Genomic DNA, 15,657 nt, shown 5'->3' on the forward strand with positions numbered 1-15,657 from the left:
GCACATCTGTAGTTCCAGCTACTTGGGAAGCTGGGGGGGGGTGTCTCTTGAGCGCAGGAGTTTGAGGTTGCAATGAGCTATGATTGGGCAACTGAACTCTAGCCTGGGCACAGAGAGACAAAAACAGAAGCATCCCAGGGCTTTGGAGAAGCAATAGATTAGAACTTTGGTGGCGGCATGGTGGCTCACACCTGTAATCCTAGCACTTCGGGAGGCTGAGGCAAGAGGATCGCTCCAGGTCAGGAGTTCAAGACCAGCCTGAGTAAGAGCAAGACCCCGTCTCTACTAAAAATAGAAAGAAATTAGCCAGACAACTAAAAATATATAGAAAAAATTAGCCGGGCATGGTGGCGCATGCCTGTAGTCCCAGCTACCTGGGAGGCTGAGGCAGGAGGATTGCTTGAGCCCAGGAGTTTGAGGTTGTTGTAAGCTAGGCCTGAGCATGGGCAACAGAGTGAGACTATCTCAGAAAGAAAAAAAAAAAAAGAACTTTGGCGGGGTTCTGGGTGTGGAGTTCGGAGTGGAATATGAGTTTTGGGAGCTTTGGGTTTCAGGGTGTCGGGTTCTAGACTCCCTGGAGCCCGGAACCTGGGGCTCTGGAGTTCGGGTTTTGAAGACTCTGGGGTCTGGCACCCGCGGTCGGCAGCTGACCCTCCAGCGCGACTGGACAGGGGGTGTGGGAGCCCGCGGAAAGCACAGCCTCCACACAGGAGCGGATTCCTAGAACGCGGGGCTGCTGCAAATCGCCCAGTGTCGGCGGCGAGGCCGGCGTGGCCCAGAGAGGCTGAGCGACTGGCCCCGGGTCACACCGCGAGGCCGGGCCGGGCCGCAGGGGAGGGCGCTCACCTCGATGAGCGAGTAGTTGATCTCCACGTCCGACTTGACGAAGCCCCCGCAGCCCACCACGATGTCCTCCGAGCCGCGCGCCGGGCCCACGCCGACCAGCAGCAGCAGCACCACGGCCGCGGCGATCATCACGGCCCCCGGCGGCCCCGCGCCCCGGCACGTCCGCCAGGCCCGGCCTCCCGCAGCTCGAACCCCCGCAGGCCGCCCGGTCCCGCCCCTCACACAGCACGAGGCCGACTCCTTCCTCCTCGGCGGCCGGCTGACAGCCCAGGCCCCGCCCCCGCCGCCACATCGCGCATGCGCGCTCCGACCGCACGTCCGCGCCCCCAGACAAGACAACTACAGCGCATGCTCAGCAATGAAACAAGACCATCTGTGCCCTCTGGAGGACGGGAGGACTCTGCGCACCGTGTGGCAGGTGCAGGGCAAGGTGCATGCCCACAGGCAAAACTCCAAAGCTGAATTCTATTCAGTACTTTAAAATTCAATATCACAGCTGGCAAGGACAAGAGACTTTTGTTAACTGAAGTATACAACAACTTTCTCAACTCTTTTTGACCCATATATTTCACAAGTAAAATATATAATCTCAAATAAGCCTTAAGGAATTTGTGTAAGTTGGTGCATTTTTCCATGATAAATAATCAATAAGTCTTTTTAAGCAAAACACATATGTTAAGCTTAGCCTATTGAAGAAGGTATTTAAACTTTATTTTAATCCCAGCTCTAACAACATTTGTGTAGAAACAAATTTTGAAGAGGCTTTTTTTCCCCATAAGCAAAAGGTGCGTGCAGTTTACTGTCAAATAGCTCTGTGAGATGAAGCATGATTTGTCTGAAACTAAGTTCAAATATCAGCATGTTGCATTTTGTCCCAAGACCGAATGCATACCATAATATATGCACTAACTACCAGTCACCACACCAAAATACACAACAAAATGCTGTCCTGGCCTAATATTTCGAATTCTTCCATTCTGTTCCTTTTTAAAAAAACTAGTGCTTTGATAGTTTTTGTATTTTGTTTCTAAATAACAGGACAAGACTTCCCACTGAAATTTGCCATTGTGGCTAAGAGTTGAGCAATATACAAGGAAGAATCACAAGTTAAAGTACACAATAATCGGAACCTTCACAGGAGCTACAGGGGAATGATACATTGACTGCAAGGTCACAATTGCAAGCAAACCTGATTTCAGTTTCTCACTCTGAATTCTCACTCAAATACAGTGACACTCAGTTATTAAGTTATTCAGTTATAAAAATAAACTATTTAAATAATTAGTCTATTTATTGGGGTTTGTAATTTATCACCACAATTGAAATAGATGCCTTTTACCCAAATCACCAGGGCATTGAAAACCACCAATTAGGAAGTGCTGACCTATGGAAACTTCTTATCTTATAAGTGGGAAGCTGAGGCCCAGAGAAAAGGAACTTGTCTAGGACTCTCTGCAGAGAGCTAGAAAGTAGGAATTGGGATCCCTGAGTCCTGCTCTTGGCTTACCCTAACTGATTTCCTCTGTGTTCTTCCTGCCTTCCTAACTGGTCCTCCAAAGTCATCTTCAAATATGCCAAGAAATAAAGCACCAGGACTTTGGTAATGCCAATGGGGCAGAGGGGGAGGGGGAAGGGGCTTGCAGGGAGAGGGCTTTAGGCTCCTCCAAATTTCTACCAGCCTCCACCAAAACTACCTCAAATGAACATGATTTAAATGGAAACAGTAGACCTGCCACACTCAGCTTCGAGAAAAATCCTTGGGGTCTTTTTGTCCCTGCTCCTCCAGAAGACAGCTCTAGGGGTAACTGCTGCCCCACATATGCACATGGGTTAGGGAGATTCCAAAAGACTGGGGGAAACAAGGCTGGGGAAACACACACCTCAGAACAGGAAGACAAGAGCAGGAGAAGTAATGGACCAGCATGGAGAGTGCAGAGGGTTTTAATTCTTCACCCAAACTGAGCACCTGTGCTTGTCTGAAAGCACTGAGTTTTTTCATTCCTGTCTTGAAAGGAATACCTGTTCATTGCAGCAAGAAAGAAACGGGAAAAGAAAACTGAGATTCGCTATGATCACTGCTTTACTGCATTTCCATCTTTTTATCCAAGCACATATGGGAACATCAGAAGCAGTGGCTGGGGCCAGGCGAGGTGGCTCATACTTGGACTCCTAGCACTCTGGGAGGCTAAGGCGGGAGGATCGCTTGAGCTCAGGAGTTTGAGGTTGCTGTGAGCTAGGCATCAGCCCAGGCAACAGAGCAAGACCCTGTCTCCAAAAAAAAAAAAAAAAAAAGCAGTGGCTGGGACTCTGACGCAGACCCACACTTTCCAGGAGAGGAAGGTAAATAAATGCCTTGACTTCCTTCTCTACTTTCCCCAATGTAGGCATATTCTTTTCCTTTTTGTTTTCTTTTCTTAAATATAGCCTATTTATAATCTCTTTTTTTCACCTAGGATTTAGCAACTATCTTTAATATTAATATATGTATGCCGTGGAATTTAAACCACTGGTTAGTAACCCATGGACTAAATGATAATATTAATAGTAATAATAATGCTAATAGCTAACTCTTAGCACTTACTGTATGCCGAGCCCTGTGCTAAACTCTTTAATAATCTTCTTAAATTCTTCCCACCCCCCTACAGGTGAACAATGTTGATCCCTTGGTGAGGAAACTGCCACACAGTCTCCACCTGCGGCCTTGACCAGGTGATTTCCCCCCATATGGGATACTTAGGCCATCGCCAGGTGTCCTTGTTAACAAGCCCGTGCAAACCTGTTGGGTTTCATCGGGATAAATTCCTAGCATTACTGGATCCAAAGTGTTTGGGAAGTTTGGCAGGGGGAAGAAGGGAAACAGTAGGGTGCCGCTGCACTTTATGGGGTTCCGGGATCCCAGTGTCTCCAACTGCCCGCAACCCTGCCCCCATGACCCCCGGCCTCGCCTCGTTTAACCCCTCGTCGCCACACCCCCGCCGGCCGCGCGGCTGGACCTTGCCCGGAGCCTCGCGATCCCGGAGCTCGAATCCCCGCCAGATCTGCCCGGACTCGCCCCTGCCCTGGCCGGCAGCGCGCCGAGCGGCCGCCGGGGACGGACCGACGACCGACGCCGGGACCCCCGCACGGACGGCGCCGATGGCCGCGCCCGGCGAGCCCTGCGCGGGCCCGGGGGTGAGTGGCCCGCTCCCGCCACGCTCGCCTTTGCCGGGCGCGAGTGGCGCGGATCTTTCGGGGCTGCGATACTGGGAGAGAAGAAGGGACTCCTGCCTTCCCCGCTCCCCTCCGTGGCCCCGCAAATTCCTGGCCCTGGGGGACTGCTACCTGTGACCCTTTCACCAAGCCCGCCTGCAGTGCCCAGCACTGGTTAAGGGGCTCCAGGCCTCCCAACTACGGGGGGCTTTGACCCTTATTCGCATAAAGCCAGGGGGTCCCCCAAACCATTCCCACCCCCAGAGAGCCCCTTCAGGGCTCCCCGATTCCCTCCCTCTCTGGCTTCCTCTCCCATCTGGGCTCTCAACAAAGGACGCTGGGGGGGAGCTCCGTGGGGCAGGGTAGGGCTTGCAAACTCCCAGCCTTCGTGGTGGGGGTGGGCAGCCCGGTAGGCAAGGCAGGAATGGCTGATGTATACAGAGGGCTTACTCTGTGCCCAGCACTGTGCTACGTGCCTTGCTGCTAATTACCCATTTAATACAACCCTTAGAGATAGTCTTTTATGATCCCCCTTTTGCAGGGAAGGAAACTGAGGCACAGCCGGGTTAAAGTTTACACACCTGGTGAGTGGTGAAACCAGGAGGAGTGAAAAATACAGAGGGGAGAGAATAGGAGAGGCCATGTCCACTAAGCTTCAGATTTCTTCTAGGGTTAGTTAGGGTCAGCAGACCTGCTGAGATAAAAATCACAGACCAAGAACACCAGTAGAACCAGCTTTGGGATCAGATGGGCCTAGGTCATAGTCAACTGTGCCGCTTCCCATTTGTGTTAGCCTGGAGGTGGCAGTTCCCTCTCAGTGCCTCAGTCTACCGGTCTGTGAAATGGGGACAGCAGTGCCTACCTCCTAGAGTTGTTATAAGAAGTAAGGGACAGTCTGCCTAGCACTCATTAGACGCTCAGGTCTTTTAGACTCCAGGACCCAACACCCTGGGTTCAAATCCCAGCACCATAACTTCCCAGCTGAGTGATATCAGTCAAGTGAGACAACCTCTCTGGGCCTCAGCTTCCTTATCTGCCCAATCACTATGATAATTACGTCTGCCTGATGGGGTTGATGTTAGAATGAAAGGAGCTGAGAATTATTAGGTATTACAAAGAGCGCTTGGTACAATTTTGTGTAAATGTTAGGGAACCAAAACGTTGCCTGGCCTTCCGGGCTGGTGAGCTGGGGACCCCTGCTACGCGCTGTCTCTTAAGGATCCTCCTGGTGTTCCCTCAGGTCTGGAACCAAACAGAGCCCGAACCTGCCACCACCAGCCTGTTCAACCTGTGCTTCCTGAGAACAGCAGGGATCTGGGTGCCCCCCCTATACCTCTGGATCCTCGGCCCCATCCACCTCCTCTACATCCACCGCCATGGCAGGGGCTACATCCGGATGTCCCTCCTCTTCAAAGCCAAAATGGTAGCCACCAACCCTGGGAGCCTGGAGCCAGACAAGGGGTGGGGACAGGCTGGGACCTGGTGGAGACCCAAAGGGGACACTCCTGTGACCAGGGGGTACACAGGGTGGAGACAGGAAGGGAACCTGTTAATCAGACAGTTCTAGAAAAGCCGCAGAGGTAACTTGGTAGAACAAGGTCCCCCCAAACAGATTTTGTAATTATGAAAATCCATGCATAAACGTTCACACGTTCCTAGACCATTTATATCTACTGTAACCTGGCATTTCCCAAAGTACGCCATGTGTGCTTCTAGGGTACACAGGACGATTTAGGGGCCATGATAGGATGAAGCTATTTTAAAATTTCCAAAGATATGCATTTATTTTTCTCTTTCCCCACTGGCAGTATCATAGAACAGTTTTTACAGTTGTTAGGTATTTATTTTGGTGTGTTAGTCCCTGGCATTCCAACTGTGCACCTTTCTACTCATCCATCCCCTTTTCCTCTAGACACCTACGAGAATGTTCTTCAAAGCTCATTGAGTCCCACACCATTTTGTGGACTTTTTTTTTTTTTTTTTTTGAGACAGAGTCTCGCTTTGTTGCCCAGGCTAGAGTGAGTGCCGTGGCGTCAGCCTAGCTCACAGCAACCTCAAACTCCTGGGCTCAAGCAATCCTCCTGCCTCAGCCTCCCAAGTAGCTGGGACTACAGGCATGCGCCACCATGCCCGGCTAATTTTTTTATATATATATCAGTTGGCCAATTAATTTCTTTCTATTTATAGTAGAGACGGGGTCTCGCTCTTGCTCAGGCTGGTTTTGAACTCCTGACCTTGAGCAATCCGCCCGCCTCGGCCTCCCAAGAGCTAGGATTACAGGCGTGAGCCACAGCGCCCGGCCTGGACTTTTGCATTATTGCCTCCAGGGGTTGGCAAACTTAAGGAGCTGGGTAGTTACGTAGTATTTGACGTTTTGCAAGCCAGGTGGTCTCCCTTCCAAATATGCGACTCTACCGTTGCATCTTGAAAGCCACCTTAGACAATAGGCATGACTGTTTCAAGAAAACTTTATTTATAGTCATAGCAATTAGAATTTCATGTAATTTCACATGTCACAACATATGCTCCTTTTTGAATTGAATTTTTTTTTAGTGATTGAAAAATGTAAAATCATCTCTAGCCCACAGGCTGTACAAAAAACGGGCAGCAGGCCAGACTTGGCCAGCAGGTGGTAGTTTACCAACCTCTGCTTTAAAGTGACAGGTACTTTCAACACTTCCTCCAATGTTCCTTGCTCTGGTCTTCCCTCTGGCGTGTGCATGCTCTCTCACTTGCTTTTATTCAAAAGAGAGACTAGTACGTATTAGACCCTAGAAGCTTACTGGCCCCACAAAGAATTTTTCCTTGATTTCACAGCAGAAATTGAAAATGACTTGGAGAGAGTATGGTTTTTTCACCTGGTGAGTAAATTTCGTCATCTGCTCGCTCTTCATACCTAAATTCATCTTGCATGTGCACTATTGGAGCACCTCCTGCATTTTGGAAAACACAGGGTTGGCTCAAGTTTTTGTTGTGTGTCATTTACATGACAGTTACAGGTCAGGATGGATCTGCAAGGCCCCTTCTGAATTCTTCACATTGGCACGTTGACAGCTGGTGACATTGGTTCCTTACAGGGCCCCAGCTGGGGTGTTGCAGAACCACCGTGGGATTGGACATGGGGTCACCCCCCAGTTTGCTGGCACCTTTCTCGTTACCCGCCCCCAGCCTCATCCACGCCTGTTTCCCCAGGTGCTTGGGTTCGCCCTTGTAGTCCTGTGTGCCTCCAGTGCGTCTGTCGCTCTCTGGAAAATCCAGCGGGGGACACCCGAGGCCCCGGAATTCCTCATCCACCCCACGGTGTGGCTCACCACCATGGTAATGACGTCCTCAGGCAGGAGCCTGGCTGGGTCCAGCTGCTGCTTTCCCTGCCCCGTGGAAAACATGGGGAAGCCTCCTCCCCTCCCCAGCCACCCTAAGGGGCCGCCCGACTTCCTCCTGCAGAGCTTCGCCCTGTTCCTGATTCACGCGGAGAGGAGGAAGGGGGTCCAGGCGTCGGGGGTGCTGTTTGGGTACTGGCTGCTCTGCTTTCTCTTGCCGGCTGCCCGCGCCGCCCAGCAGGCCTCGGGAGGGGTAAGTGGGGCCTGCGGCCCCTGGGGGAACCAACATGGTGGCGTCAGGCGTGGGTCCCACCCTTCCTCCCCCACTTTCCGCATGCCACTTATCATCTACACAGAGACACACACAGCCCAGTCACTTAGACTCACTCCTGCACCTGGAGGCACCCATCATCCCCACATTTTTAATCCACACAAATTCCCATTGTCTAACACACCCACATCACACACTGCACTTGCACATGGGACACACTTGTATGTCCCCGTTCATGCATCATGTGTACATACACTTTGCCTGGGCACAGACACACGCGTGCACTCTTACCCTACCTACGAACGCATTCCCCATTACCTCACGTTCGCCCTCCCCACGCTCCCACGCATCTGTATTTACACGCTCACTTTGCACACCCACCCCTATTTCTGCCGCATTTCTATCTCAGGAGACAAGCAGAGTCACTTTCTCTGCAAATATGTGGTCAGGACCCGGTTTTCTCAACCCAAGCTGAATGTACGTTTGGCCGGTTGGCTCTCTGTCGGAGGGTAGGGCTCTCCTGTTCGCTGTAGGATATGGAGCGGCAGCCCCAGCCTGTACCCACTAGGTGCCAGTAATGCCAGTAGCACACCTCCCCAACTGTGGTAACCCAAAGTGTCTCCATTTACTGCCAAATGTCCTGGGGGTGGGGGTGGGGCAGCAAAATCGCCCACCTGGTGAGAACCTCTGGCCTCAGCAGAGGCAAGGCTGCCGGGAGAGGGTTGGGGGCAGCAGCTTACAGATGGTCACTCCTGGAGTCCAGTGGCCTCTTCATCCTGCTCCTAAAAGAGAAGGTAGAGAAACATCATCCTGTCCTTAAGGATCAATTTTTTTTTAAAGCAGCAACTTTGTAACGAATGGGAAAATTCCACAGGCCGTCCACTAATTTATGAAAGGGGGCTCCCGCTGTCGACATAGGAACCAGCTGTCTGGGATGCGGCATAGATAGAAACGATGATTCTGGAACACTGCGTGTTTTAGAGCTCCCGCCATGCGCCAGGCACTGCGCAAGCACTTACGGCCGTGTCCCCACTGGGTTCTCACAAGAGCACTCATAGATTCTCACAGTCCCATTTTAAAGATGAGGCGACTAAGGCCAAGAGGAGGAAACGACTTCCTCGGGGCCGCATGGCTTGGGAGTGCAGAGCCCAAGTCCATTTCACCCAGATTCAGAACAAACTTTCCAACAGAAATAGGAAAACGGCAGTATTGGAAGGTGGGTCATAATGTAGTCAGAACCTCAAACTGTCTACTCTGCAAAAAACCCAGAAGCTTATAAAATCCAGTAGAGGAATTACGAATATTGAAACTAGGGCTCTTGTTTTAAGCTACAAAACTCAACTCACACTAGCTTACGGAGAAGGAAGCATCAGAGGGAATTATATTAAAAGCTTATGTCCATTGATCTCCCAGGCGTGAGTGATCCAGGCATTCAGGTAACGCCACCTGATGTCCGTTTAGCTCTGCCACGGTAGCTTCATTCTCCAATGGTGTGACAAGAAAAGCCACAGATAGCTCCACACTTGTGTTCTACCAATGTAGCAAATCTGGCGGACTCTCGAGATGGTTCCAGCTCTCACTAGCGCAGCATGGGTCCAAGGTCCTTTCCTAACGCAGTCACAGCAGCCGGGGGAATAGAATGCACTTGTTGGCCCGGCCTCGATCACCCCCCACCACTGGAGGGGAGTCAGTTCTGTGCAAACCATATGCCTGAGCGTAGGGAAAGGCAATCAGGGTGTTACGACCAGGGACAGGGCAGCGGAGGAAAAAGCAGTCATGGTGACGAAAGCTCACGATTTGGATCGGGTCAGCTATGTGCCCTTGAGCAAGGTGCTCTCGCTTCTCTGAGCCTTGGTTTCCCCATGAGTGAGATGCAGTGTGTGAGCCCAGCTGGGGCCGGGGCAGGGAGAGGCCTGGTGAGCCCGTGCAGCGGAGGAATGCCGCATGTGTCCGGGGCAGAGCAAATGCTCCGCAAACCCGGCTTCCCTCTCTGTAAACGCTGGCCCGGAGGGAGCAGGGTGGGAGATTGGGGTGACCCCTGGGATGGAGGAAGGATCTCCTTTGCGTGGCACAAGGAAAAAGATCAAGTGTCCCTTCATCTCATTGTCCCAGTGGCTATAGCCAGACGTCACTTGGCTAAGGACAAACCGCAGACACAGCCCTGGCCCTTTTTGTACAAGCTATGTCTAGAATATGTGTGAGCCAGCTGTCTGCAAATTGGGACAACCAGGAATGCCAGGGCTCTGGCTTTCAGCCACTGTGGTCCCGATCCCTGCCTGGGCCCTGCCCCCAGCATTCGGAAACCCTGTTCAGCCTTAACCTTTTACTCTCCCCACCCTGCCCCTCACGCCTGCCCCTCACACCTGCCCTCTGGCTGCCACCCTCAGCCCGACTTCTGCTTTCTCTCCCGCAGGGCTTCCAGAGTGACCCCGTCCGCCACCTGTCCACCTACCTGTGCTTGTCGCTAGTGGTGGCACAGTTTGTGCTGTCCTGCCTGGCAGATCAACCCCCCTTCTTCCCCAAAGACCCCCAGCAGTCTGTAAGTTGCCAGGTCCCCAACCCAGTGTCTCTTTTGTTCCTGGCCCATTTCAGGCCTCAGTCTCCCTGTGTGGCCAAAGTTCTTTAATTTTTTACTCAGTAAAACATGAGTTGCACACCTATTCCATTCCACTGGTTGGCGGACTTTTCCATACAAGGCAAGATAGAAAATATTTTGGGGTTTGTGAGCCATAGAATAATCTCTGTGGCAGCTACTCAACTCTGCCATCACAGCACAAAAGCAGTTAACAGATATGTCAACAAATGAGCATGGCTGTGTTCCAATAAAACTTTATTTGCAGAAACAGACAGCGGGCCAGATTTGGCCCAGAGGCTGTAATTTGCTGATTCCTGCTCTGTACCCCAGGGAGGTGTAGGCAATCTGCACTGAACAGGCAGGTACAACCCCTGTCCTTATGCAGCTACCAGCCAAGCAGGGAAGCCAGGCATTAGTCCCAAAATTACACAAATGTGTAGAAAATTACACCTGGGAAAAGTGCTCTGTCTGACGAAGTCTATGAAATCAAGAAAGAATTCTCCAAGGAAGAGACTGATCTGAGATCATCTAAAAATATCCTCAAATGCTTGAGAAATCTAGCTAAAACTATAATAGGATTTTTTTTTTTTTTTTTTTTTTTTTTTTTTTTTGCCTATCAGAATGGCAAAAATAAAAAACTCAAAAATCAATAGCAAGCTGTGATGGCAAAGATGTCGTGAAATGGGCACCTTCATACCTCATTGGTGGAGAGTGCAGATTGGTGCAATCTTTCTGGAGCACCTGACAAAATCACAGGACAGGTCCCTCTTCATAAAATTCACGGAGGGATATTGTTGAAGACATTGTTATGCAGGGTCCTTGCTTTCAGAACTTTGTCTTGGTATCATAATAGGTCTTCTGAGCAGCTGCTAGTTCTCACCTTGTGGATACTATCAGTGCTGTGGTCCAAGCCCTTTTTGCCCTGCTTGCCAGAAAGCACCTGCCTATTGGCATCCACCTCTGGCAAAGGAGACAGGGCGCTTGGGCTTGGACTTAGACCATTAAGTGCATGGTCAGTTCATCCTGTCTTCTGGCCCTTGGTTCCCCTCGCCACATGCTCCCTGTGGGATAGAAGCCATGGCCACCCCTTCCCCTGTCTTTTGTCTGTTGCAGAATCCCTGTCCAGAGGCCGGGGCCTCCTTCCCCTCCAAGGCCACATTCTGGTGGGTTTCTAGGTAAGTAAAGTGGCAGGGAGGGGCGGTGCCCTCACCCCCCTGCGTTTGCTGCCCCAATTCCCACCCCCAACTCCCGCCATGGGGTTTCCTACCAAGCTCAGAGGTGACCAGGCTGTCTCTGTCCCAGCCTTGGCACTTCCTTCTGAGTTTTCAGACACCACCCGAGTCCCATCCCTGGTCACTTACTGCAGTGAGATCTTGATTTGAATCCAGGCTCCGCCTCTTAGTGGCCTATGTCACAAACACCCAGAGTCTCTGTGTTCCCCTCTGTAAAATGGACACAGCTGTAGCTTCATCAATGGAAAGTGCTTGCACATAGCAGGTCCTCAATAAAACGGTATCTTCAGTCATTCTAACATTTGATAAGCACCTACTATGTGCAAAGCACTGGGGGTAAAGAAAGAAAGGACCAAGTGTCCATGCCCCGGAGGGTCCCAGGCTCATGGAGAAGACTTCTCCAGTGTCACCCCACCTACCAGGTCCCTCCTACTGCAGTCAGACCTCAGTAGTGCTGAGCCACGTGGATTAGAACCTTGGCCCCACCACTCCCTGGCTGTGTAGCCTTAGGCAGACTACTTAACCTCTCTGTGCCTCAGTCTCCACACTTGTAAAATGGGACTAAGAACAGCACCTACCTCATGAGTTGTGAGGATTAAATGAGATGAGGTTTGTGAAGCACTTAGAACAGGGCCTGGCACACCATGAGTATAAGAGGTTATTAAATAAATGCGGAACATGAGGCTTTGGATGTCTGGAATCGGTAGAAAGAGCTTAGAAGTTTTCTAAACACCTCTCCTGGTATCTAACCCCCTGCTTCCCAAACTTGGGGCATTTAGAGACCACTCTTCGTACTTTTTGCCACATTGGGGCATCACCCATTCTCTATTTGCTTAATGGTTTTCTTTAAATTCGCTCACTTTTTCTTTTACTCTAATCTATTTTTTTAAAAAATGAAATTTACTATCAATGCTGAAATTGGAAAAATCTTGCCATGTAGTAGAACTCTAAAAATAACTTCAGAGAAAACCAAGCAGTACTAATAACACGGAACTGTTGCTTCCCCGAATTTGCTCTGTGTCAGAAAAGAGAAATTGGCCATTCTTAGGAAAGTCAAAGGTGTCATCGGAAAGATAAGATACCTGAAGAGGGAGCAGTGCTCCCACCGCGGAAGCCCACAGCATTTAATCCCCACATATGTGCCAGCTGCGGTCAGCACCGGCCCTTGCGCTGGGCAACATTCTCATTTTGAGGTGAGAAAATTGAGGCCTATTGATGGCAAGTGACTTGCCCGAGGTCACAGAACTGATAAGTGGCTTAATTTGACAAACCATCTTGCACCCGGTGCCAGGGGGCGAGGTCACAGAGGAGACGAGTACTGCCTTTGCCCCTACAGCGCTTACCATCCAGTGGGTGAGAAAGACAATAAATAGTTAGATCCCCCCAAAATAAATAGTCATAACTGCAATAAGCATTATAAAAAAAGAGTCTCAAGGCCAGGCATGGTGGCTCACGCCTGTAATCCTAGCACTCTGGGAGGCCGAGGCAGGAGGATAGCTTGAGGTGAGGAGTTCAAGACCAGCCTGAGTGAGAATAAGACCCCAGTCTCTACAAAAAATAGAAAAATTAAGCGGGTGAGGGGGCGTGTGCCTGTAGTCCCAGCTACTCGGGAGGCTTGGGCAGGAGGATCGCTTGAGCCCAGGAGTTCAAGGCTACAGTGAGCTATGATGACGCCACTGCGCACTCTAGCTGGGGTGTGTGACAGAGCGAGACCCTGTCTCAAAAAAAAAAAAAAAAAAAGGTTCAGGAAACTTATAGGCACTTATGATGGACTCTGCTTGGGCTGGGGGGTCAAAGTGAGCTTTCCTAAGGAAGCCATGTGTAAGCTTCAGACGTGAAGGGTGAGTAACAGGTTGGCAGGTGAGCAGTCATGGGAAGAGAATTGTAAGCAGAGCAAGATGCACATGCAAAGGTCCTGAGGCCAGGTGGCTGCAGCAGCGAACAGGGAGGAGACGGGGACATTCGAAGCTGAGGGAGGAGCTCAAATTTCCTCCACGATGATGATTTTGGACCCTGGATTCCTGACTCGTGAGCAGAGGTCTGTTTCCCCTGCTACGCTGGTTGTCCCTTGGTTAAGTCACTTAATCTGAGCCTCTGTGGTTTTCCTCGTCTGTAAAATGGGTCAATAATAATCTGCCCCCCTACATTTATACAATTATAAATTATCCATTTAAAATGAAAACATAGTGATAAACTGCCATTGTTATTTGGGCTCAAGTGAGAATTAAATGAGACCTTTGTAAAGGGAGAGGTGCCCTGCAAATGTTAGGTGGCGTAGGTTCATTGGTTTCATTTTACCCAGGGGCCAGCAGAGGCACAGAGAGGTCAAGTGATTGACCCGGGGTCACACAGCTATGAGTGACAGAAGGAGCTTGCCCCTGTGACCTCCTTTGGCAGGCTGATCTGGAGGGGCTACAGGAGGCCGCTGGGGCGAAAAGACCTCTGGTCGCTTGGGCGAGAGAACACCTCGGAAGAGCTCGTGGCCCAGCTTGAGAGGGAATGGAGGAGGAACCGCAGTGCGGCCCAGCGGTGAGTGCGTGGAGGGCAAGAGCTCGACCCGAGTGGTCAGCAAACGTCATTTGACCCCCAGTCCAGCCCCTGACCCCATCTGGCCTCCACTGCCACACCCCCTCCCTCCAGCTGATCCCACTAAGGGAAACCGAGCAGGCCCCAGTTGTGGTTCCTCCCAGGGTGCTTTGCACGTTCTAGAAGGAGACCGACCAATGGAGAGAGCTCTGAGGAGCCCGATTAAAGCTTTTGTGGTGAAACCACAGGCGGAAAACAGAAGGGATGTTTTACCACGGAGAGGGGTGGGGGGTTGGGGTGGTGGCCTGTAACATGTAGGAAACTACCCATTTTGTAACTTGAATAATTGGTTTCCTGGGCCTCAGTTTTCTTATCTGTCCAATGGGCATGTCATTAACCCCTAGCTTGTAGCATGTGGGGATGAAAGATGATTTATGGAAAAGAATTCCTCGAATGTAGTAAGAGCTCAGGCAATATTAGTTAGGTAGAGGATTTTAAGATGTCTGGAGTTGTCCACTCTGCCTCACCCGTGCCATCAGTGGCATCTCTGGAAACTCCTGTGGAGCCCTTGGAGCCTGGGAACCTCATTTGAGAAGGTCTGGCGTACTGAGCCTTCAACCCAGGATTAGATAAAATTGCATTAAGTGCTGCCCTGCCATCGGGTAGCTGATGGCCTTGGACAAGTTGCTTAACCTCACTGGACCTCAGTGTTTCAGGGGACAGAACAGAAAAAGTAAGTTAGCTCTGGTGGAAAAGTGACAAGGTTCCCCTGCATACTCTGGGATTTTGTGGTGGTCATTGCAGATGGCTGAATCCCGCAGATTAGAGGACGGGGGGAGAGACTATAGGCTCAGGTCTGGCTGGATCCAGGAATGCATGTGATGTCAGGATTCTCTCCCTTCTTCTCTCAGCCCAGCTGGTGTCTGTGTGTCAGTCTCTCCTCAAGGCCTGTCCCATACCGTCCCAATGCAGCTGCCCTAGCAGAGTGAAAGAGCTTCTCTCTGCTGACATCCTTGTATGCATAGAAAATCCCAAGGAAGGGCTCTGATTGGCCTGGCTCGGGTCATGTGCCTGTCAGGGGCCAATCCGTGCCCACTGGGCTGGTCCCATGATTGGTGGCCCCTTCAGAGCCACAGAGGAGGGGGAGGGGCTCTTCCCCAAAGGGCTGGGGTGTGTTTTTCCAAGCAGGGTAAGTAATGTGAGTAAAGCAAGCTGTCGGTGCGCGCTCTCACCCCAGGCATGTCCTGCCACACTGCCCTTCCTCTTAAATGACTTCACAAAGGTGGCAGAATTTACTCCAAAGGGCTCTGGAGGTCTGGTCACCCTCCTCCAACTCCTGGCCTGCCCAGCCAGCATGAAAATGACAGGTCACTCAAGCCTGGAGCTAGAGGGTAGAGACATTCTCCAGAACAGTTTAAGAATCCTGCCATGAGCAAGTGACAGAAAGACAAGGTTATACAAAGACCAGGCTCAGTCAACTGATGACACACAAGGAGAACTTTGGTTTTGTTTCTGAAATATTTTGCAACCACCAGGGGGAAGGGACAGGGCGTCATCCTGAGAGGTCACCAGCCAGCCACCTGCTGGCCAAATCAGGCTCAACAAGGTGTGTTAGGCCCACGTGGTGGTTTGTTTGGGTTGTTTTGTTTTTTAATAAGTTGCCCGCGTTTAAAATGTTGGAGAAATCTAGAATTCTGG

At 50.9% G+C, this 15,657-nt stretch overlaps 2 protein-coding genes across 4 annotated transcripts in view; one reads left to right on the forward strand and one right to left on the reverse strand.

Moving 5' to 3' along the window:
• LOC105885288 (BOS complex subunit NOMO1) overlaps positions 1-1,151 on the reverse strand; it is a 54,742-nt gene extending 53,591 nt beyond the window's left edge. The window contains exon 1 of the mRNA XM_020281329.2: positions 847-1,151. Within this exon, the coding sequence (XP_020136918.1) occupies positions 847-975 (129 nt within the window). The 5' untranslated portion in view covers positions 976-1,151. The remainder of the gene's footprint in view (positions 1-846) is intronic.
• A 2,752-nt stretch (positions 1,152-3,903) lies between these two features.
• Positions 3,904-15,657, forward strand: part of ABCC6 (ATP binding cassette subfamily C member 6) — a 47,423-nt gene continuing 35,669 nt past the window's right edge. For all 3 annotated transcript variants that reach the window (XM_020281639.2, XM_075995146.1, XM_075995147.1), the window contains exons 1-7: positions 3,904-4,017; positions 5,276-5,458; positions 7,228-7,353; positions 7,480-7,608; positions 10,040-10,165; positions 11,315-11,376; positions 13,831-13,962. In XM_020281639.2, the coding sequence (XP_020137228.2) occupies positions 3,982-4,017; positions 5,276-5,458; positions 7,228-7,353; positions 7,480-7,608; positions 10,040-10,165; positions 11,315-11,376; positions 13,831-13,962 (794 nt within the window). In that variant the 5' untranslated portion in view covers positions 3,904-3,981. The remainder of the gene's footprint in view (positions 4,018-5,275; positions 5,459-7,227; positions 7,354-7,479; positions 7,609-10,039; positions 10,166-11,314; positions 11,377-13,830; positions 13,963-15,657) is intronic.

This window comes from Microcebus murinus, chromosome 19 (genome assembly GCF_040939455.1).
Source record: "Microcebus murinus isolate Inina chromosome 19, M.murinus_Inina_mat1.0, whole genome shotgun sequence".
Taxonomy (NCBI): Eukaryota; Metazoa; Chordata; class Mammalia; order Primates; family Cheirogaleidae; genus Microcebus; species Microcebus murinus.